Source organism: Cyprinodon tularosa, unplaced genomic scaffold (genome assembly GCF_016077235.1).
Source record: "Cyprinodon tularosa strain WSP-4 unplaced genomic scaffold, ASM1607723v1 ctg24, whole genome shotgun sequence".
NCBI lineage: Eukaryota > Metazoa > Chordata > Actinopteri > Cyprinodontiformes > Cyprinodontidae > Cyprinodon > Cyprinodon tularosa.
Window position 1 is genome coordinate 1,618,863 of NW_024038896.1, and position 25,389 is coordinate 1,644,251.

Genomic DNA, 25,389 nt, shown 5'->3' on the forward strand with positions numbered 1-25,389 from the left:
GAAACATTTTTTACGAAATGTCCTAATTAAAACAGCAAAATGATCAAAACTACCATTAATAATAAAAAGTGATGTAAACAAATCCTTGGTGTCTCAGTCATTAGCAAGAGTTCCTATTAAACAAATCCAATTTATATATTTATCTTGTAACATTTGATTATTAATCATATCAATGCATCTGATGGTTGATGCTCTGATTGGTGCAGAGTTTTAAAGTCGTAGGGAAGCGGCTGTTCCAACGGTTGTAGTTCCGAACTCTCCCGAGTGGTGCCCGACTTTACACAAGTGAATTATAATGGTCGTTTATCAAGGGGGTTGGATTGTTATGGCAGAAGGTTCGCAAGCAAGTTTAGTTGTGGCCGGTTTGTCAGAAGCATCTTGCTAACCAGTAACTTAGCACTAGTCAGTTCCCAATGGGAAATTCCATTGGGACCAATTAGCACTAAATTAGTGACTTAGAAACAACACTGTCAAGGAAAGCTATGGACAGCGGAAACATGCAAGAGGAGGAGAGTTTTGTGTCGGAGGTCGTGGATGAGTCTACTCTGTCATACATTTTTTTTTAGAGGAGGAAAGTAGGGACGAAGTTGCTATGGAAGAGGACGCCAGGGCGGCAGAATCTTGGTTTGGTGTAGAAGGCTTACAGCCGTACATGTTTGAGCCCTTGCCTTGCAACGCTGCCAGTTCTGTTAGCTCTACAGCTGCCGAAGACACAGACATCCATCCCCGTGAACAGTGGGAAGGAACTCAATGGTAAAATAAATTATTCCTATTTCTTCTTTCAACCGTTGCGTATATTAGCCGCGACATAAGATGCTATGACCGAAAAAATTAGATTGACAGATGACCGTTGATATATGATTGGCCGAATTTAGGTGTACAAGCTGATGTACAATTAACTGGCCTGCATAAAATAACGAAAAAAAACCCACAGATTTTAAGACAGGGGTTTTTTTTATAGAAATTTTATAACTTTTGGGACAATATGGTCTAATAAAGAGTGCATTTATATACATGTTTAAGCCAGAATGATTTAATATTTAAATATGACTTCCCTACGACTTTAAGGTTAGATTAGATTAGATTCCCTTTTCAGTTTAGATTCCTCATGATTACTATTAACAGAAAGAATCATAGTTGGACATTTATGTTTTTTTTAAGGACTTGGAAGTAATATGTCAGCAAAAATGAAAGCACAGGTCTCCTTGTCAATCTTTGCTGAGCCATTTTATCTTGTGCCAAACCTGTCCCACTCCTGTGAACCAAACATTGGGTCTTCAAAGCCCCATCGACCTGCGAGGCTCCCCTCGACTCTTGAGATGCTTCGAATAATGGGATCATCTCTGACGAAGTCTTGAGGCCTATTCTCCCACTTCACAAACACAAGCTCAAGTGTGTGCAGCTGTGGATGATGCCTCTTCAGGGTTTCATGTTTACTTTTATAATCGCAGGAAGGGGGGGTGACAATAGCTCCTAATGTACGTCTTTGTTTCTCTGCCAGAACCTACACAAATGTCTGAACAACTCTGTTTGGAGAGAAAACACAGAATTCATTACAAGACAAATAAACCTCAGCAACATTTAATTACCATGAGAATACTGGAGGTTCTAATGGGTCCGAATACAGCAAACAATGACAGGAGAGCCCCTCTAATTTAATTATTTACTTTTATGACAGCTCAAGATTCCATTAGCGCTTTAGAGATCATGCTAATTGGCAGCCTGCGCCAGGGGGTGCATAGATATCTGAAGGGTTTGCTGGCAGGTTTTTTGTGTTTGTCTTGGAAATTTGGCCAAATCTGTGAATTTACAATCAGACAGTTCAATAAGACGTGGGTTTCAAGTCTTTGTGTCCATTCAGATGAAAGATGGCCCATCAGAAATTGGCAGCAAGGTGTTTGTTTTCATTAGGCCACATCAGAGAGATAATTTACCTAAATTATTCTGTTTTGCTTCTCTTTTAAATAGACTAATTATAGCAATTCTGTTTTATAAGAACTGTTTGTGATTTCTGTAATTTAAAGTTTTTTTATGTCTTATTTTGCTGTTTGAAGAACCATTTCAAAATGTTTAAGGAAAAGTATTCGTTATTTGTGTTTTAAAAAGCCTCTCATTTAACATTAGACATCAGGATATTTCTGATAAGGTCATCTTCATGGATGTAGTCACTATTACCAAGCAATCCTTATAATAAAACGGGAAACAAGAAACTATGTCATTTATGATGCTAACAACAATAAGTAGCAAACTACCTGCTCACCTCTGTGCAAATATACTGAAAACTGCAACATAGGTGCAAAAAAGCGCAAACTAGGTGGGAACGTTTTAAACTATTGTGGATTTATCTATACAGGTGCTAATAAAGGCATTCAGCTAAATGTTTTCACAAGTTATAAAAAAAAAATAAGTATTTTGATTTTGATCATTATTTACTTCTGTTCCTACTTTTTTTTTGCTGAATAAAAATTGACTTGCTTAGCTGCTTACATAAAACTAAACGACGCTCATAAACTGCTGATTCACATAAGAAGGTCTTTTTGCAGCCCTTTGTAAACACACTATCCCCACATCATTATACTACCACTAAAATTCTGGACCTGACCATTGTGATGGTAGTTTCATGCTGTGGGGGCTTGTCTATTTACACCCTCATCATTTAAATCCAGCACTACTTTATCTCACAAACATGGTGGTAGCAGAAGACTTGACCCATAGCATAATACTTCCACCATCATGCCTGACAGATTGTCCTGGTTGTATAAACACAGTTACCATCACCACCTGTTAAGCATAGTGGTGGTAGTATCATACTATGGGGCTAGTTTTCTGCTACCACATGTTTGAGTGGTAAAGTAGTGTTGGATTTGAATTCTGACGGTACCAGTAGACCAGCCCCACAGCATGATACTACCACCACCATGTACATGTCAAGGATATTAGTGGTAGTATAATGATGTGGGGCTAGTCTGGTGTCAGAGTTTGATACGCTAATGAAACAGGCAGGAATACAATTCATATACCTTTAATCAGAATATATTTACATTTGCATGCTAAAACAGGACAACAATTTCTAAGAGGGTGAAAAGAGCTTCTGTGTTTTCATAATTTTTTATTTAATTACCTTTTCTAAAGGTTCTGAACTACTTTGTATGTCACTGACTGAATAATAGATAAAAAGAAATAAGTGCTTCACAAAGGTGGGGAATAAACATAAAAACAAATATTAAAGAAAAGCATGGATCCGAATTTCTTTATGTGATGTTTAAATGTCAAATATCTGAAGACATTATAAAAATAGGAGGCTCTCGCTCCACAGTCGAGATGCAACAGTCTGAAAAGAGCGATCCCTTTCAATTCTATTTAGAGGACCTTTGAAGTATATTGGAAGATATTTGACCTGAAAGTTTAACAGCAAGTTTTGAAAATTAATTTTTAAACGATGCAGTGTTAACCAATGGAAACAAGAGTGAAGTGAGCTCCTATGTTCTAGTGAAGAGTATTGATTTAAAAAAAATAAAAATAAAAAAATAACTGAAGATGATCAAAATCTTTATGGTTAATATGAGAAAAATGTGCAGCAAGATTCCAGACTAAAAATAAAAGACAGTCCCACAGCATAATACTACCACCACCATTCTTAATAACTGACATTGTGCTCTTTAGTGTAGAATCCTAACCTTGATGCTTCCAATTATATATGTTGTCATCTTGACCAAATGGCCCAAATGTCAAAGTAAGCTAATATAAAACTTATTTTCACAGTAGTTTTCAGGACTTTATTACTAACAAAATATCACCAAGCTCTTAAATAAGGTACAATAAAGGATTCTTGCGAACACGTATATATTTAGCTGAATATGTGTATTTTTGTACCCTGAGTGAGTCAATGAATTGGTTGATTTTATAGGAATTAATAAATAAAAAATAATGAAATTATTAGTAGCCCCAAAATGAATTTTAGATTTGAGTGTGAAAATCTCAACTGTTAATCTGTTAAATGTTTTCCAACAAATGTGTACTCACATTTGTTGGAAATAAATCTATTTACACATGCCACAAAGAACAGATACACTTATGTCATTGTCTCCTTGTTGCCACTGGAGCCACCTGACAGAAACCGATTGGATATCACACCTTGAGACAATTAACCAGCTCGTCCTTCTAATCCAGCTCTGCAGCACCTGCATAAGTAATGCTTCGTATCCCTATTCATGAGCCAGCTCTTTCCTTTACAAGCTGCTTCATTCAGAGCTCCCATTTAACAGCATCTGGCTCTATTCTTCATCTCGCACACGCTCCTTTTGATGTGGAGCCCAGCTCCGCTTTTTCTTCCCATTCTCATACCTGAAGACTGTTTTGGATTCGGCGCACCCACCTGATGAGGCCCAATGCTGCGGGCTGGTGTCAGATATTTGGAGGTTTAGTCACATGCAGTTGTGCACAACACTTTTGGAGTTATGCATCAGCTCACAAACCTTACAGTTTGTCAAAGTCAGACGAGGGCCGTCACTGATACAAAGTCATGAGAGATACTGTTTGCCGTTTTCTGCAAGCTAGTTAGGGGATATAGCAATCATGTTGTGGGAGGTGCAGTGTAGAGATGTAAGTTACACCTCTTGGTCCTCTTTAAAAAAAAAATGCAGCAGAAAAGGAACACTCACCATCAATAGTATGTCTGTATGGTAACCCATAGTGGTAGAATCATGCTTTTCTTCATCAAGAACATTGAAGCTGTAATACATGAGAGGAAGATAGATGGAGGTAAAAAAAAAAAAAAAAAAAAAGAGCAATCCTGGAAGCTAGCGTCTTGCAATGGTCTAGTCAAAGTCCAAACAAATTTAATGGAGAATCTGGGAAAAAAAATACACACACTCAGATCTCTGCATGTTATCTGACCTTTAGAGCTGTAATAAAACAGATGTTGAATTGCCACTGTTGTTTTCAAAAGAACAAAGTGAAAACTATTTAAGGAGGTTTTAGGGCACTCCTGGAAGAAGCTCCATGGGAGCTTTCGTAAATAGGTTGAAAGGATTAAATGCAGAGGTTTGGCTCACAGGTGATCAGAACAAGACCAAACTGCTAAACTATTTACTGAACAAACAGAAGAATTAGACGGTGAGAAAATGATCATTAATGAGGAAGAGCTCAAAAATCTTTAAAGGATGCTTTCTTGATAAAGCCTAGGATGGTAAAGATGAAGCGGTAGATGGATAGATCAGGGGCCTCTTTTGGTAATGTGGATGCTGCTGCAAATTTTTTATGGTAAAGAAAGAGCTAAGCCAAAAAAAAGCCATTGATGTGTAAGGAGATATTACAGTGGGATGGGGTGCTTAGTGTGAATCATACAGAAGTAGCTAGGAATGGATTCACTGCTCCTCTATATCAGTGGATTAGTGTCTTTACACCTTTCTTTTAGGTCAAACTAGTGATCCAGTCTCAACCAAGAAGACGCCTAAGGATGGATGATTGGATAATATTAAAGACAAGAAAACCTAGGGAACATGTAGTGACACAAAAATCATTGATATATTCAGGCAATGACTCAAAATACCACAAAATAATATAATGCTGCTTTTATCAGGACATCTGGGGGCTCCTAAGACCCTCGTGCCCTGATAACAACTGTTTTAAAATCTATTATTGAGACACTTTAAACTCTCCACTAGTTTTAAACTATATAATTGTGTCAAAGATCTTTTCCTTTCAGATTGGATTTGTTCTGGATCTTTTTCCGTTCCTGACTGATCACACAGCTGTGTCTCTCTTCTCCCAGTTTCTAGAAAACCCTTTGCCAAACGGATGTTAAAATGTGCAGAGAAGATCATCTCTTTATGAAATAGTCAAAAGAAAAAAAAAATGGGTAAAAGAAAAAAAAAAAAAAACAGCTCTTTCGTAAACAACAGTTTGTACAGGATCAACTTTCTTTTGTGAATGTCCTACAAGTGTCCACTAGAGGGCAATGTTGGCCGTCAGTCTCAGTTACATCAGGCTCCTTTTTGTGCTGTAAAAAAAAAGATACCACATACACAGAGATACAACTATTCAGTCCATTTAATGTGAAAAATATGTATTATCAATGATTTAATTATTTAGACAGCAAATATTTATCAATATGTCTATACCAGGCATCCCCAATGTCGGTCCTCTAGGGCCGCAGTCCTGCAGGTTTTAGAGGTTTCTCTGCTCCAGCACAGCTGATTTACATTGATAGCTGATTAACAGGCTTTTACTGAACTGCAATCATCAGAATCAGCTGTGCTGAAGCAGAGAAACCTCTAAAACCTGCAGGACTGCGGCCATCGAGGACCAACTTTGGGGATGCCTGGTCTATACATAGTGGGGAGTGTTGGCCTTTTCAGAGCACAAGTGTTCTGAAAAGGTTGCAAGTACCTGGTTCAATCCCAACAGTCTGCACTCAGGGACCCTGAGCAAGACCCTTAACCTCACACTACTCCCCAGGCGCTGCAAAATGGCAGCCACCTGCTTCCCAAGGCGATGGCTTACATGCAATGAGTGTCCTATTATGAGACAATAAAGGGACTTACATTACTACAACTATTAAAATTTACATTACCATTAAAGTTTTTCTGCAGTAATTTAGGTTAATGCAGATTTTGTGCTCATTCATTTTCTTATTGGTGCTGTGTGCTTAGTGCATATTCACCCTCAACCGACCAGCCCTTGCAAATAATCTTGCTCCTCCACTGGCCTCACACCACATACACACATTGGGCAGAAGGTACGTCAAAAAGCAGAATCACCACACAGCTTTTTACCTGAGATGTTAGAAATGCTTAAAAGTCTGCAATTCCAATTATTGCACATAAACATTTTATGCTCATGTTCCTCCTTTTAAATGCAAATAATAAACCTTCATGTATTTTAGGACTGAAACAATTATTTGGATTAATCATGATTAATCAATTATTGAAAAATAGCCAACTAATTTAGTAATCGATTAATCGTTAACAGGAGTGTAGAGACTGTAAAATAGCCTTTAGTTGACAGAGCAACCCATTTAGAGCAGTAATTATACCCAATTTTAGAATTGGATATATAAAAAATGTTCAATTATAAAAAAAACATTTTCATCCTTCAATATGCTCCATATGAAACTCCATAAGTGGAAACGATTTAGTTTAACCGCTTATAGATTCTTAAAAAAAAAAAAAAATCTTTTTAAGGGACTTTTTGATTAGAAATTGATTAATAGAAAAAAAAATCAACAGATTAATCGATTAGCAAATCGTTAGTTGCAGCCCTAATGTAGGGAGTTTCTAAGTAGGGACCATGTTTCTGAAACTTAAATGTTTGGAAGGAGGCCATCCCAGCCTGATTTTATAGTCCTGCTTTCCAATAGACGGATGGCTCTTAATTACTGCTTAAATTATTTGTTTTACTCTGCAAGCAGGGACTGAGATGCAGAACTGGACACGCTCAAATGATAATTACCTTTATTGGTCATTGCGGCTTTGCACATGGCAATAAATTTAGCCATTTTACCTTTCCTTCATGGTGGCATCAAGTGGCATTCTGTGGGATTTGAACCAGTAAACGTGCTGCCTTCTAGAAACTGCTCCATGTTCATCAATAAAATGCTTAGCAGATGATGTATTGTCTGGCAGCAGTATCGATTTACTGCAATACATTGCTCAGCGTTGTAGATTAAGCTTTTAGGGCAGTCAGCTGCAGATCAATTCTTTGCATACAGTGGTTTATCTTGAGTTTGTGGAAAAAGCAACAAACTATTTCCATACAGATCTTCAGAGGGTTTCCTGGGCCAATGCAATAATTTGTGCAGCTGGAAGGTTTTCTTTATCTAATGAAAAGGACTCTGCAAGTCTGGAATTCAGCCGTTTGGTATTCGCTTTTGGATTAGAGATTTCCTCCAAGTATCTAAAAGAAGCAATCAGTAATTGGCAGTAAGGACCACAGCGATAGGTGATCCCATCACTTAAATATCTGTTATGTCTGTACATTTGAAATCTCTCACTGCTGCTGATCCGAGAATAAAAAAGGAGATATCAGAGAAGGAAATGAAAGCGTGACGGTATTTCTCAGAGTTGTGCAAATGAAAGTTAAAACCTGATTCTGGCAATACACTTTAGTGTTAAAAAAAAAAAATCATGATTGCCCAACATTTGATCTTTAATTGCATTAGGACTGCAAGTCCAAATGAAACTTAGTTTTGCATATAAGAAACATATCACAGCTTTTCCTTTTTAGTTAGAAAATAAACTTTAATCTATTCAGGATATGCAGTTTCGTACATAGATACAGATGCAGAGCGGACGCTCGGCTGCTTCTTTTCGCAGCTGTCCGTCAGCATGACGCGGCAGATAGGGGGAAAAAAAAGACAAAAATCACATCAAGTGATTAACAAGCATTTCATATCTGTATACAAAGCCGTATAAAACAAGTACAATAATGAAAACACGAGTCTAAAAAATAAGTGTAAACATTGTGTGAATATGTGCTTTCCATGACGCCAGCGCCACCACGAATCGGATCAACCGGTACCTGCCATCCTCGAGGCAGGATAGAGAACGCTAAATAAAAAAAACATTGAACAACTGTACTCCCACTGGTGTATCTGAACTGGGTTTTGAAACCTAAAAGTTCAACACCTGGGTTATATGACTGGGATATGTAGGAAGACCGTAGAACTGCTAAGTCCTTGTGCACCTCCTCTCTCTACCCAGGGCTTTGGTAACAGAGCACCATGTTGCTGTTAGTGTGAATCCTCGCATCTTTCTCCAACCATATCTTTTGCAGCCATTGGTCCCTCTGAGGAAAGATGGATGATGTAGCAACGTGGCAGGCACTGTGTGTGTTTTCCAGTCTCCCAATGGAAAGAGCCGACTCCATGTAGCAGTATGGCTACAGCTCATGTGCTCGTTCAGAATATTGTTGCCAGTCCTGTGTCTGTTCAGACGTCTGCCTCGGCAGTCCAAGCTCAGCTTTCAGGGCCCTCTGAGCCCTCCGTTCCCCCCCCGTCTTCACTTGGTTTCGGTGGACAGCTGCTCCAGCAGCGGGTTGGCCTCGCTCTCTGGGGTTTTCACGCTGTCGGTCCGCACTATGCAGGTCGGCCTGTGACGGTTGAGCATCACCATCAGCTGCTGCCTCTCCAGACGGAGCTCCTCGATCTGAGACTTCAGCTCAGAGTTGACCATTTCCAGACGCTCTGATTCCTGGAGGAAAACATGGAGCTTTTAGATTTATTATGGAAGTGCCAACACCCTGGTGCCGTAATGCTAAGGCAGGAGACGCAGGGCTCTCTTTGACTAACTGTGAAGCTTTGTGAAACTTAAAGTCAGTTTATTCTTAGCCCCAACTCTGCTGTTGCTTGGTACATGTAGCTGAGTCATGAACCCACCCTTTGGAGGAAGTCAGTACGTTCCTTCTTTTTGTTTCGGCATCGTGCTGCTGCTACTTTGTTTTTTTCTCGTCTTCGTTTCCTTCTTTCTTCGTCTTCGTCCATCTGCAAACAAACAAACAAAAAGTGGAAGGTCGGTCACTACCTGGGCGCTGCAGGAATTCTGAGTTTCAGTTTTTTTTTTTTCTTCACACATTTCCCTAACCTCAGTCTTGATGGCCAGCGGCCTCTTCCCCAGCCTTCCCAGGAAATGCAGCGGCGACAGCATGGTGCCCAACTGGTGGAAGTCGGCCAGTTTCAGCTGATCGGTGAGGGTGGTGGCTGAGATGCCCGCCAGCGGGCCGAGGCTGGGCAGGGAGCCTGCCGCCAGCGAAGGGTCGGGTATCTGTCCCGGCATCATGTCCAACCCGGCCAAAGCCGTCGCTGTGGTTGGAGAGAGATGGAAAAGGGGGAAAAAAAAGGAACAGAAGAATTAGGGTGTTGTTCAATATACAGAGCTGCAGTGATCCAATATTTAAACCATTTCAAACTGCTAGTTAGAGGTGTGTCTGTTTGAATCTACAAAACAAATAAAGAAGTTGGGCACACCCATCCTGCTGCAAACCATGAAATGCATCTTTTTAATATCAGACGTGTCTCCAAATATGGGTTTCTGTTTCCAAGAACACAATCAAAAGTGGGCAGCTTGAAAAGTTGCGTTGTCTTCTTAGTCAGCAGCTGGTGAAAGACTCAACGCTGTCAGCAGCGACAAACTCATCAATGTAGTTTCGCATGCAAAGGGAAGCCTGGGGAGCCTCGCCTAAGATCCCGTAAACAAAGCGCTGATGGCTACCATCGCTTTATTGTTTCTTGCAGCCGGTGTCCATTTTTTACTTTTGGGAGGGGTTCACAAATGATCAAAGGCAAGGCTGGTGCACTCAATCACCACCCTTCTTTCAATAATTTGGGGCAGTTTTAGAAAGTTCTACCACAGCAATCTTTAATGTAATTAGGGAAGAATGAGGGACACCCTGGAGCAGGAATAAAAGGACGAGACTGGAGAATTAAAACGTCTCTTTAATGGCTTTGAGGTCAAGTTGAGTTGGAAAACCTCTGATGGTCAAATAAAAAACAGATGATGAGAGCAGAGAAACGTGAACCGACTCTATAAGCTGCCCAGCCCTTCAGTCTACGGGAAAAAAGGAACATGAGGGCAAAAAAAGAAAAACACTCCTTAACAAAAAACACCTTCCCGCCTGAAGCTTGAGCGAGCTGACAGACAGACTGGCAAACAAACCCGAGGCTATGACGAAAGTTTAAAGCAGTGCAGGATGGCACTGGAAGTTAGAGATTAATAGCTTTATTCACGTTCGCTTCCTGAGCATTACAGCTGCAGCTGAACCTCCACAGGTTTGCCTTCGACCGAACAAAGCCCCTCTCATATGGAACCAACAAAGACACGTATTATGAGGTGCTGCAAAAAAAAAAAAAAAAAAAGAAACAGCTGACTGTGCTGGTGGGTTTACTATCCAACAGGGTCGCTGAACGGATTCTAACTTTTTTTCCTTTTGCTTCTCTTCCCTTCCAGTATGGCTGAAAAAAACCGAGTCTCCTACAAAGGCAGTAAAGCGGGTCATAAAAACGCAGCCTTATGTAACTCTGCTCTGATGAGCTCCACCCTACGTCTTGTTACACAGTTGGGATGGTAACGCATGATGGAGACCAAGCAAGTCAATAAATATGGATGCAAGAATGTCAGACTGAACCAGAGGGGTCACATACGTAACACTGCACTAAAGTAAACATCATAAACCCCAGTACATTTCCTCCCAGGCAATGAAACATCTTTGAATTTTCTGTTACTCTGTAGAAAAATAAAAATAATATCTCATGATTCACTTTCATTCCTCTAATCCTTTCTCTCCTGCTGTATGTCTGTTGCAAGTTACACCACTTTAGAAAACAGAAATAGGAACAAATCAAAAAGGAATCTCCTTAAGAAAATAATCCCTACCTCCCCCACCCCCGACGGCCCCGGAAGATAGAGCAGCGCGTGTTCAAGGATTTCTCATTTTTGCAGACAGGATGTCGAATAACCAAGGAAAACTGATCGAGACCGATTAGCTACTTCTGTATTTTTAGAGGGAGAAAAAAAAGGAATGCATTCACAGATCACAGAGGATTTTTGGAAAGCTTTTGGTCAAATGGAGAGTTTTAAATATATTTGATACAATTCCAAAGACAATATCTACATAAATCAATATATTATCTGCACAACAAGCCAGTCGCTTTTTCAACCATTTAAAATGTTTTCCTTTGAAAAGAAATAATCTAAAGTAACAGGACTGTTGAAGACAATCACTAAAAAAGTTGCAGTGTTGAAAAAGCACAAACACGGAGAACAATTGAAAAATCAAAAATAAAATAAAATTTCTTCCATTAAACATAATTTCTTGCAACATCTTGTTCTTAAAAGCTATTCTTCATCCACAAGACATCCACAAAACAACACGGAGGTAGTGCCATAAAGTGACAAGCTGCTCATTTTCCCAGAAAGGTTCCTGTTTTTCTTTCTACAACACTTGGAAGGTCTCTATTCAGAGTGCAGCAGAAACTCTCAGCTTTTATCCCGCCTCGTCTCAGTCGGTGTGAAAATCCCCCTCGCAAACCTATCAGCCATTCAAACTTCTAGACATGAAACCCTACAGAAGCCTCGTCTTTACAAGAGGGAAAGTTCGCCGATGCTTTCTTCGCAGGGTACAATTACAACTCTTAAAGAAAATGAGTCAAAGCGAATTCTATATTTTTCAAAAGAAGGGGTATTTCTGTGTTTTTCCCCTACCAGCAGCTTGCAGTCAAAGACTAGCGGTCAGTGCTTGATGATGCAACAGCGTTACTGTGCTTTTGCAGTGAAGCAGAACAAGCAAATGGCACACTTTCTTTGGGCCCACACTAACCAAAAAAAAAAAAAAAGACACCTACAAAAGCAGCAAAGTAGGGGTACAAGCTGAAGGGCCGGGGGAGGAAATGCCAAGTATCACGGGTGGAAATATAGAAGCCAACTCCCCTCATTTTCTGGTATTCAGTCCAAGAGAAAAAAATCTATGTGATCTGATTTGGCAGGAGGTATGTGTGTGTTGAGAAAGAGAGAGTGCCAGAGGGTGTGTGTTGACTGGGCAAAGTGGTGCAGTTCACTGGTTTTGTCTGCTCACATTATTTATCCCTCTTCAGCTTTACGGAACGTGTCTATTACCTGGAAGCAATTAGCAGGGCTGAGGAATTCAAGCCCTTACCTACAGCCACAGGGATCACCAGGGGCTCTTCTCCTTTTCCATCATAATAGTTTACTGTAGCGGGGTGGTGTTTGGGTTTCTGTACATTTTTTAAGTAAATCCTTTGTAGTTTTTATTTAAGTTATGAAAAAGTGCAGCTTTTTTTAACTAAAGCTTTACAGGAATATGAGCAAGAATAAACGAATCTGCAGCCAAAGCACACTTTCTTAATCTGGAGGCTGCGGCCCTGGTGAGCATTAGTCCCGTCTGCACTCAGTCGTGCCTTTGTGCTAAGTTACAGCATTTCGCAATCCTCCAGGAAATCCAGAGAATACGATGCAGGCTTTCTAGGACAGGACGCTCAAAATCCCACATATACAGGTTGAATGCATCTGCAGCTCTTTTTTTCTATTCTCGCAGCAGCAGGGTGGCTAGACGCAGACAAAGCTTTAACAGTAAACTAAAAGTTGAAGTGATTATGAAAACAGATTTCATTTCAAGTTTCATTTCTTTCTTTTTTTTTGTTTTATAAAAGTTCTTCCCTTATCGAAACCTTTCTGTATCCAAATTAAGAAGCGCTATTCAAGTTTACATTTGAACAGCAATCTTTGTTGATGATGCAGCTTGTATACGCATGAAGCTCCTCTGCAGAACCGAACCTCGCTTTGTCCTGTTTAAACACACATCTGGAGGAGCATCTGGGTGGCCCTGGTTGACTTATAATAATGTTCGAATTTTCTTTTTTTTTCTTCCCTCCATGTTCTCAGTCAAGATTAGGCTGTAGGCCAGAAAGTTTTAGCGCGGCTCAGACGGGGATTAAATTAATCAAAATATAAAAACAAGCTGACAAAAGATCTTTCCAGCAAAAAAAGATTTGGCTTCTGTGACGATTCCAAGGAAAGCTATGAGCAATCCCTGAACATTTGGATTGAACGCAGCCTGCTTGAACCAGGCCGCTGGTGTTGCGCAACAGCCAGTTGTCGGTCCGGCGCTCCTTCATACTTCGTCCTTGGATGTTTCCACATCTGCAGCTTGTCAAGCAGACGCTTGTACAGTGCGGGCGCTGCTGGAGTGATCAAACAGGGTTCAGTGTCTTTGAGACCAGAAGCAAAAGATCAGGGTTTGGGTCTATATATTCTGACAACAGTGTTTTTTGTCTAAACAGAAAAATACTGGCAGCAGTTCCAAACGAAATACAAGAACTTGGGAAATCATCCCTCTTGGTTATACCTTTAGACATTTGGCTGTTCATCTGGAGCACTGTTTATATAAAGCATGTGGAAAGGCTTATGAGGGGGCTAATACTGATAATGTGATACTCGCAGCAGTTGAATGGCTGCTCCTCTAAGCATTAGTGTTGGTACGACCGAGCTGTTGCATAGTTGGCTCGCCTGCAATGCGTCTGCCGTCTGTTCAGTAAGCGGGAGCGCTGCTCGGCAATCCTACCTCTCTCGAGACGCACTGGAAGGCATTTCTACTTAAAATAAACTCACTGCGCCCACAGCCAGCCATCAGTCCCCCCCACTGCCGCTGCCGGTTGTCCGTGCTGCTCATCGGCTTGTGAGGCCTTTCCCATTAATCCAGTGCGATGTTCCAATTATGTGGAAACCATCTCATGGATGCGTCTGGGCAGGAACCGGGACATTTAAACCCTCCACAACACTCACGCAGACACAAAGACTATACATATATATTTATATAAATACATAAAAAGGCATGTAAATAGGTTCTCCAGTGAGATGTATATATTTGTACAAGCATGAACTCCACTAGTTGAAGGCCTTGCATGCACCAAGCCTTTGAACTTGTATGGGGTAAAACCAGTGCATAGCCACAGACACCCTGAGAAGTCACGTTGAAAGTAGCAACTTTTAGCCTTCTGGCCGCAGAGATGCTGACCAGGAGGCAAAACATTAGACCCTCCTCATAATCAGCAGGATCAAAACATGTGCACCGGAATAAAGCAAGAGCAAAGATCAAGCAAAGTGAGCTGCTGTCCTTTGCCAGGGTTCCTACAGCATAAGCCAAGTTAAATTCAAGACTTTTTAATGCCACTTGAAATAAAAATTTAAGACCAAATTCACAAGAAAAACCTGCTTGCGACAACTTAACCCAAAGGTTTATTTTAACATAAACCACTGCACTAATGTTTCAAATTTTGAAAAGCTTCCCATACAGGAAGAAAACTAAAAACACACAAATGACAGATATATTTTAACAATTATTTAACTGAATTCACAACCTTTGTTTTAGCAGGGAACAAAAATCAGTTTTAAAGCCACAACATAACCAGTGCTAAGTCTTTTTTGCAGCTATTTTTCTTTGTATCGTTTTCTTGGTATGTTTTATGTCTTTTATTGGTTCCGCTATCGGGACAGAACCAATAATGGCGAGCCGTTATTTTTTTTAAATAAAAAAAAAAGGTCAATTTTAATGTTTTATGTAGATTACAAAAATAAATCATAATAAAAATAATCGTTTTATGGTGTTTTAAAGATTAAGACCTACGAAAGACTGATTTAAGACATTTTAATACCAATTAAGGCCTTAGTTTTATTTTGAAGAATTCAATGCCTTTTAAGACTTTTTAAGGACCCGCGGGAACCCTGTTTGCTGATGTTTCATGTTGGTCGTGTTTGAAGGTGAATTTGGAGCAGGAGGGTAAGACTCATCAGAGTTCCTCTACAAACAAATCAAACAAACAAAACGCTGAATACTTACTCAGAGGGAACTGATCAGTCGTCTTCTATCAATGATGAACTGTGTTTGGACGCCCTGAAGGAGTTAAAAGGATATTTGTCAGACTTTGTTTTGAATAAAACACATAATGCTAACAGGTAGGTATGCATAAGAATGTCATCCTGATGCCAGGTTCCCTACATCCCAAGCATAAACAGCCCTTTAACCCGTATTCTATCATTTTAAGGTCATCTTCCGTATCCTACAACTACAATCAAGAGAAAAAAGAGAAAAAAGTGTACTACAGTTTCCTGAAAAAAAAAAAAATATTGGATTTAAATATACAAGAAATTTAAGCACTGTTAGGGAATACTTGATGAAAACATCTACTAATGCACAACGATTTATGTGCATTGCAATAAAATGATGTCTAGAAGAGGAGAAAAAAAGCATAATAAAAGATCTGAAATAAGAGCAACAGGGAAAAAAGAGACAAATAAAAGATAAAGCCAATAAATCACACCCAAATGTTCCTATTAGGGCTGCATATTTCCCGACAAAAAATAAAACCCCATGCTAAAGCTGAAAACTGTGGTAACAATACTCATTACAGTCAACCCACATTTTTCTCTGTTTCTTGACCATTACAGGTTCCTATTGCACGCCGCAAACCACTACGGATACCCATCAGGTGTCAAGCCCCAATGGAGTCCTTGCAACTGGCCAAAAGAATCACTATCATGCAGAGCAATATTGGCTTTGTGAGATTTCACGACATGAATTTTGAATAACAAGAAAAATAGGATATATTGTCGAGCTCTAGCTCCACTGTTTATTTTTTAAAAGGGACTGAATGTAGATATTTAAACAACTACAGAATTCTAAGTAAAGGCTCATTAATAATCTCAATATCAGTGTGAATTATTAAAAATGTAATGGACTGTTTTGAATACAATATTTGCATCAATCCAAATTTGCATATCAAGAAGATATTGAGTCTGTAGGAAAAATGTTAAAGTTATAAACCAGCGGCTCTGTTTGTGAGGAAACGGTTATTCTCAGGGAGTAGTGCTCAAAAAACATTGTAAGACTAAACATACAGTGAAATACAGGAAGAAAACGGCCATCTATAGCTTAGCATGAAGGATAGCTGTAAGAGTTGTCTGAATTTTGCAATATTGCACACATTGATACTGCAACGACTGCAGCTGAAAGCACTCTTCTTCTCTTATTGATACTGAATCAAACAAAGCTTTTTTTTTTTACACATTTTAAAGACTTTACGTGGCAACGATGAATCCGAAATGTATCTGAAAGCAATTTAAGGCAAAGCATATTTATGGTTTAGCAAGTTTTGCAATCCAAATAACTATTTTAGTCCAGGGTTTTATTCTAGATTTATGTAGAAATGCAAAACCTACATAATTACGTGAAAGATTTTAACCTTTTAGCAACATCTACTGTATAAAACAAGCTTGTTTTGTGCCTTTATTTTCTTATATTTACTTGTTTTGTCTTTTTTTTTTTTTTTTTTTTTTTTTTTTACATATTGAGAGTTTAAAAAAAAATCCACTTTCCCATAAACATGGAAATTTTGGGGGAAAAGCATTTGGAGAGCCTTCACAAAGCCTTCCATATTCAGTTTATAGAGTATGAAGTACTACAATGCCGTCTATCATTTTTGACCAGTTATTAATAGCCACTCCAGAGATGCTCCTGGAGCAACAGCTTTCAAACAGATTTCAGATATTTCAGAATATATTAATATTTATTTTTTAGATGTGCAAGATACATTTTTAATCTTTAAGGACTAGTAAAGTGTCATTAAAACTTTCGGCGGATTTATGACGTATTTCTTCGACATCAAATGTCGCTTGCGTCTGCTCGCGAACCAGTTTTGCCCGTATGCTTCTGTTACGTCGGTCTGAAATTTCTAGGGACGCACAGCAGTTTCCCGCCAAAGCGCTAGGGGGAGCCTATTCGAGAACCCGAGAGAACTTCGGAGGATGGTCACGAGAACTTCTTCGGCGGTGCCGGCAGGAGTATTTATTTCCAAAACAACATGTCTGAGGCACCTTACAAGTGACTGTACTGTACCGAACCTCCTCGATCAACCTTTCGTCGTGGTTACCCATTGTTATTACGTTGTTATTACTCCTTGCTTTTTAAAAATGGTGTGCCACGACACCCAATGGAGAAGGGTGAGCACACAGACAGCCGGAAAGGCATACCATGGACACAGCTGCTTTTAGTCTGCATACTTCCGCTTAAGGTCTGCACGGGTTTGCGACCATCTGACACGTAGTCAGGATTTTTTCGAGGTTAGCGACAACGGTTGCAGAACCTCTGGGTGGGGTGTGTGGTTGCGCACAGAGACAGATTTGATGGTTGCAGAGGCTATGCATCAGAAGTATAAAATGGAAATGGAATGAGAGTGGTGTCCTTCAACTAAGAATGAAGTGTAATATTTTGACAAGGCTGGAGCCCTGGATGTCTAATCATCTGCTAACATGTGTGATGTAAAAGATGATATTGCAGACTGCAGATGTATAAAGTGCATTTTTAACTGTTAATCAGGGCCACTTCCTGAGACGTGAGCGCAGAGGTTAGCAGCTGCCTTCTGTACATTCTAAGCAATTTCTCTGATCTGAGTAAGATTACAATTTTTATCAGAATCTGTTGCCATGTCTCATGGTTATTTAATACATACACTGTGTGTAGAATTATTAGGCAAATGAGTATTTTGAACAAATCATCCTTTTCATACATGTTATCCTACTCCAAGCTGTATAGGCTTGAAAGCCAACTACCAATTAAGTAAATCAGGTGGCGTGCATGTCTGTAATGAAAAGGGGTGTGGCCTAATGACATCAACACCCTATATAAGGTGTGCTTAATTATTAGGCAGCTTCCTTTCCTTTGGCAAAATGTGTCAGAAAAGAGATTTGACAGACTTTGAAAAGTCAGAAATTGTCAGATGTCTTTCAGAGGGGTGCAGCAGTTTGGAAATCGCAAAGCTTTTGAAGGGATCATCGCACAATAAAGCGGTTCATGGCAAATAGCCAACAGGGGAGCAAGAAGCGTGTTTAAAAAAGATGCAAAATAACTCCCAATGAATTGAAAATGATCAAGCGTGAAGCTGCCTGGAAGCCTTTAGCCACCAGTTGTGCCATATTTCAGAGCTGCAACATGTCTGGAGTGCCGAGAAGCACAAGGTGCTCAATACTCAGGGACCTGGCCAAGGTAAGGAAAGCCGAAAAAAGGCCACCTTTGAACAAGACACACAAGACAAAACGTCAAGATTGGGCCAAGAAATATCTGAAGACTGATTTCTCCAAGATGTTTTGGTCTGATGAAATGAGGGTGAGTCTTGATTGGCCAGATGGATGGATGGGCACCAGGCTGGATCAGTAAAGGGCAGCAAGTTCCTTATCGACTCAGACGCTAGCAAGGTGGAGGTAGGGTACTGGTATGGGCTGGTATCATCAAAGATGAGCTTTGATGATGGAGTCAAGATCAACTCCCAGACCTACTGCCAGTTTCTGGAAGACACCTTCTTCAAAAAGTGGTACAAGAAAAAGTCGCCATCATCCTCATAAAAAAGCCAAATCTAAAAAAAAAAAAATCTACTTCCAAAAATATGAAACTTTGATATTAAGGAGTCTTTTGGGTTGATTGAGAACAAAATTGTGGCCCGATAATAAAAAATAATCCTCAAAAATACAACTTGCCTAATAATTCTGAACACAGTGTATAAGTTATGAAGAGTTATTTAAAGAGTTTGTCCCGAGTGATCTCTTTTCAGTTGGAAATAAACAAACATATTCATTTGAGACAACAACCTTAATTATAACTCTATAATGGATGGTGTTATTTTGGGGTTCAGTTTTTGTGAAGGTCCTTACTAGAAAGCAGTGCCCAGGGCCCCTAAGAGCCTCAGAACCGCCCCTGCTGCAGCAGTCTGGCTAGGCTAGCGGCTAACTTCTTTACAACCTGCTATGTGTGTGTGTTGGCGTTACATAACTGTCTTTAACAGGCTGACGGACACTACAGATGATGGGAGATGAAAATATCTCCAGACAGAGGCCAGATAACGAGCTGGAAAGGCGACAGTTGCCACAACAGTTGGAACAAGAACGGCTCCGTCTGAGGCTGCGGCGGACGGAAAACTTTACAGTCGCTCACTTTTTCTCGCTATGAAATGACTCAAAAGCTCACCGGAAAAAAGGCAAATAAGTCACAAGTAATGCTGGACAAGAGCTCACATCAAACTAAACCGAGCTTGTCATAAAACCCATACACGGTGGAAAGAAAAAATATTATGCAAATATGAAGCTAAAAAAGAAAAGCTGTTTGCAAGCTTAAAATCAGACAGTTAAACTCCCACTTGCCTGTTTTGCGTCCAAATCAGAAGAAGAAGAAAAAAAATCCTGCAGTAAAGGGAAAAAAGCGAGGCGGCGATGAGGTCTAGAGTCAGTCAGCTTAAAAGACTGAGCGGAGATGGTTGCATCAGCCCGCTTAAGTACCGCCTGAGAGGCTCAGGAATGCGGAACACACGGCTTCCAGACGTAAGCATGGATGAAAATAATGCGAACAGAGGCCCCAGGGGACCAGCCGCTGTGATGGCTCCACCCATAGCAACCAGAAAACACACAGACAGACTGAAACAGAAACAGATCCCTGCAACCAAGCTGAGACTGGAGCACTAACCCATCAACACATGGTGAACGAGTCAATAAATAAAGAGCTAGAATGTAGGAACATTCCAGCATGGTGTTTATTATCTGACAGAAGCTCAAGGCCAAATCTAAAACAAGCCTCTTCCACTTATTTCTTGCCACCAAAATGCATAATAGTTGTAAATATGTAATTATTTATGATGATTTAAAATCACCAGCTTATTGCCATGTAATAACAGAGCTTTTCAATTCAATTTATTAATATAGCACCGATTCACAACACATGTCATCTTAAGCACTTTACAGTTCACCAGATCATCCAGTCAGATTAATTCAAAGTTTTCTATCTAAGGAAAACCATTGATTGCACCAACTCATTGACTCACACTAAGCATGCTTGTAGCGACAGTGGGGTGGAAAAACTCCCTTTAAACAGGAACAAACCTCCAGCAGAGCCAGGCTCAGTGGGAGCAGCCATCCAAGCCCGACTGGGGTTCAAGGAGACAGAAGCAGAGATAGAAAAAGCAGCTGTAAAAGGCGGCACCGTCCAGGAAACACACAGCCAGGCAGACGAGGTCTTACATTGAAATGTAATCACAAGTAAATCAGCGAATGATGAGCAAAAAATATTCATTAATGTGTGATTAATTATTAAATTAGATGTAGATCTAATTTTCAAACTAAGTAAAAAAAAAAAGTTGTTCTTCTTGTAGTCATAGAGTGGAGTAATATTTGGTTTGATATTCTGCAATATTGAATAGGAATTTATTTCAGACTATTTTTTATTTTTTTGACAAACACCAATAAATGAGTCAACAAAATAAACACAAAAGAGACTAGTTAACATCAACCAAACACCAGTTTTCAAACTAACTAAGTTCCCCTGAACATTAAAAGAAACAAAACCCTCCACCAAGTGAACCTGTCGGTATATGAAGCCAGAGAAATTACATTGATTAATGGAAATTGTCCTTTTTATTCATCTCCCTCTCCCTCTAATTGTACTCAAATTAGCTTAAAGTAGAGTAACCTTCCTGTTAAACTTGTTTTTTTTTCCAATATTCACTCACACACACAATATATATATATATATATATATATATATATATATATATATATATATATATATATATATATATATATATATATATATATATATATATATATATATATTATATATATAATTAATGTTTATAGGTTATAAGTTATAATAATTACATGTTTATAAGTTGAATTTTGTTTTACTTCCACATCAGATTTAACTTAAGTAAATACTATTTATTTAATGATACTGACTTTCTTGAGTCTTAATCGAGATCAAATAATACATTAAACTCATTTAGATATAACAGATACATAGCAGAATAACAAAAAGGTAATTTCCAAATGAGAAGAATGTAAATGCATACAGTAGACATAACATACTAAATGTACAGTCAATTATTTATTTGTTTTGCTTTGAATCAGTCAGGGTCACACTTTCTTCATAGTTTATCTGTTAGCAAATATATTCAGCAACTAGCTGATTTCTTTATTTTTAAATAGGCAGACACCACTAGAAAAAAAACAACAACCTAGACCCTTTATTTACACTAAACTCTATTTTTTTTTTATATGTCAATTGTTTTTATTCTTTTTTTAAGATCTACAATGATTTGACCTCTATGCAGCCCATTTATGAAAAAATACAGTTTTTCTTTGGTGGCTGCTTTGGCACTGGCTAGCCCTATTTAACTTAAGGCCTACATTGGAGTGGCCCTGATGTAAGATGCATTTATAATATTCCCTTAAGAAATAAAAAATAAATAAATAAATGTGATGTATTTTGATTTATTTACTTCAATAAACCGCAAAGTATTTCACACTACATGTAATATATTATCGTGTAGCATTTAGCACATTGCATCATTCATTAATTGCACTACATTATTGCATTATTTAGTAAAGGGAATGTGGTTTACTTCTGGAGCTCATAAAAGTAACAAATCCATCAGGAAATTATCTAAATCCGTCTATTTTTATTCAACTTCAAATATACTTACGTAAATATTTTTCTAAATCTTTCTATAAAATCTTTGTATGCGTATAAAACTTGCAAACAGGAAAGGGAACTTCTGAAGTACTTTGGACACAAGCTCACTAGGTTTAGATGTAAATTATTTTCTTCTGTAAAACTAATATTAAGCCTTAGATTAGCAACAGGCAAGAGTCAGTTTCTTACTAATATATACTGCTATGGTTATTTTTTTTATATTGAGGAAACAAATGAAAAAAAAATAATAAAATGTACTTTTAAACTTCTCTTTTTCCCCCATTATCCCTCCCTTTTCCTTCATTTAAGATTCAAAGAGAGCCCTCTTGTGGATCTAGTAGAGTCATGGTCGCAGGTTTAGTAAGTGACACATTTCTACTCAATTAACTTCCATTTTGGTACATCACCAGGATCAAAGGTCACATGTAAAAATATGAAAAAAACATTTATATACACAGCAGATCGACCGCCATAACAGCCACATACTTATGTTAACAGTTGACAAAGATAATCCTGCAGCCTCATCAAATTGTGTAAAAGGCTATTATGCATTCATATCTTAAGCTATAGCTGATGTCCATTCTGTTCCTCTTCAAGCTTTATGCAACCTAATATTGAATCAGTAATCAAAACTGTATTTCTTAGGAAGTTACCGAAAAATGTTCGACCACTCTTCTCCAACTGCTGGTACCTAAAGCCGACAGTATTTAAATATACATTTTAATTCTATATTATCCAGCTACAATCATGGGTAGTTATTTGTTTTTGTTATTTTGTGGGCCTCTTTGAATTGATCCCTAAATTTTTTTTTTTGCTTTCCACATTTTAACACAACTTGTATTACCATCAGTCACTAGCCATACAATGAAATTAACTCATATAACACACTGTGCTTTCCTTGAAAGTCATATCAGTGAGGTTATTTATATATTTATTAGAAAATAAAATGAATTTGGGGTCAATTGCTTATTGCTAAATGTTCCTTAAGTTCAATGGATAAAAATACACTGAAGATTCGTTGGTCAGGTAATATTCATTTGCTTTTTTTAAAACTCAAACAAGAAAAAAATAAAATTTCAGGCTCTTAAACAGCAGCTAGAATGGACTATTCAGAGATATAACAGAAATTATTGCTGCACCACATTTTTGGACACAGAATAAAATGTAATATCAATAAATACTGCATTTGTAAACTGCTATGGTATGCATTAAATGTCTGACCAGAATAGACACAATGAGAAGAAACTGTTCTAAGTAATACCATAGCATTCAAACTTTTTCAAAGGGTGTATTTGTAAAACTGTCTTGGTTAAATTTACATTTTCTCTGATCTAGAAGAGGCCCTAAATAACTGTCTGCTTTTAGCTGAAGCAAAAATCGAGTCGTTTTTATTATATATCTTATTTTAGGAAGCGATCATGAGAGCCATTCCTCATTTTCCATCAATTCATGGCAGATTTTATCCGGTACCATTATCTGAGGCTCCGTATGGGATTTAGCAGGATGCCAGCTCAACTGTTCCACCTAGAACAAGCAGCTGAGTTATTAGAGGCTTACCAAAATATCTCGCTCTGTTCCTTATTTTAGATTCTAATTTGGTGCCTCTGTGATTTATGCCGCGCATCTGAGTGGAGGTCGGGACGGACTGTGCGTCACAGTCGCTCCAAACATAGATTAAAAATTTTAGTGGAGACATTTGGAGTTAATAAAGCAGAAGTGAGCCAACAAACAGACAGATTTCACAAGACTGGAGGGTCTTGGGCATGAGGAGCTTAGACAGTGCAGGGGTTGTCCCTGCTTTGCAGGTCTGAACGTCCAGCTAAAGTCTTTACTGCAGGGAGGAAGGCAGCCCCAGATGTCACTCAGCACATGCACACACATGGTTTGGGCTCATTTGGGACTTGGATGCTTTCAGAGAGAGCTGTCCACGCCAAAAACAATAAGCTGTTTGTTACACAGAGGTAGTATGCAATGCATTTTTGTTTAAAAGAGAGCTGTGAATATGGATCAATACACAGATAAGATCAGAAACACTCATTCTAGAAAATATAAGTAAAACCTAAAACATATTGAAAGAATGCACTTTGCTGATTTGAAATTTGAGTTCATATGTCAACACGTAGTACAGTCAGGATTTTCATTTGGTACACTCGCCTAGGGAGCTTTGCATAAAAACATGATCTGCAGTGAACTTTCCAACACCTGCCAAAATGATGAATGGAGAGCGGATTCAGTTTGTGGTTTTGCAGCTTTGCCTAACTCCTGCACAATTCTTGCTCTGTGGATTCCAAAGTGAAAGCAAACTTAATGCATTTTGAATATATGCAAGCATTCATTATTCTCAACTGTTTTCATATAAGATAAGATTATTTGAGAGACCGATGTTGGTATTAAGTAGTAAAATGCAGTTATGCTGTAAGAGTGAGTTATATCTATGAATAATCCTCAACAATAATGCTTTTTAGGAACACAAAGAAATTATTTTTAGAAAAGTTAGATTTTTAGACTGTAATAAGAAAACAGTGACCTGTGACATGTCATCTGGAAGTGGAAAATAGCAAATTATGTCAAAGAAAACTAAGGCTTGGAAAAAGATCATGCTCTAAAAAACATTTATGAAAAATTTTGACTCTTTGATGCACCGTCTGACAGATCTACTCAGGTGGTGGTCATCTAAACCAGGAAATAGCAGTATTTATAGTCTTTTCACACTCCAAACCTCATCCACTACTAAGCTGGTGCTAGCCCTTTTGTAGCACCCATTCTTACTGTTTCCACGTCTGCAAGCAAGGACAGAAAGACTGATGCTATCTCAGCAAAAACAGAGAACTGTATTCTCAGGCACTGATGAAGGGCAGTTGATCTGCAGAGCTTTAAACATTGTTAACAACTCAGAAAAAATATGAAAGAATAACCTGGATATTATCATAAAGTATAAAACAGAGGGAGGTTCAAACATTTACCAGAAATAACACATTTTCAGTGACGAACAAAGAAAAAAGAAAAAAGCTAATCAGTGCCTCTGACCATGGAGATGCATACCAATGCAACAAATAAAAAAAACAACAACAGCAATAGCCTTCGTTCAGCATGTCAACTGCTTTGATGAGGGAAAAAAAAACGGAATAGGAGTTCTGATCTTTTATGTTTTACAATACTGAATAACTAGAATGTGCATGGTAATGCCAGTGAAATATTATCAAGAAAGAACAATACAGCATTTCTGAAGTTTATAGGCGAGACAAAAAACCTTTAAAGATAAATGTCAGATACATTTCTACCTACTGTGTCCTACATTGCTATCCCAGAGTTAGTGATTTAGCTTTACTGCATCTTACATTAGGTAGTGGTGTTGCATTGTGAGCGTATGCT

General features: G+C 38.6%; 1 protein-coding gene across 1 annotated transcript; it reads right to left on the reverse strand.

Moving 5' to 3' along the window:
* Window positions 1–8,213: 8,213 nt before the first annotated feature.
* LOC119785117 (jun dimerization protein 2-like) lies at window positions 8,214–19,812 on the reverse strand. Its single transcript, XM_038287545.1, has 5 exons — window positions 19,698–19,812; window positions 15,349–15,402; window positions 9,582–9,799; window positions 9,377–9,481; window positions 8,214–9,191 (listed from the first exon to the last, which is right to left on the reverse strand). The coding sequence occupies exons 3-5, from the start codon at window positions 9,774–9,776 to the stop codon at window positions 9,000–9,002; spliced, it is 492 nt and encodes a 163-aa protein (XP_038143473.1). The 5' UTR covers window positions 9,777–9,799; window positions 15,349–15,402; window positions 19,698–19,812; the 3' UTR covers window positions 8,214–8,999.
* Window positions 19,813–25,389: the final 5,577 nt, after the last annotated feature.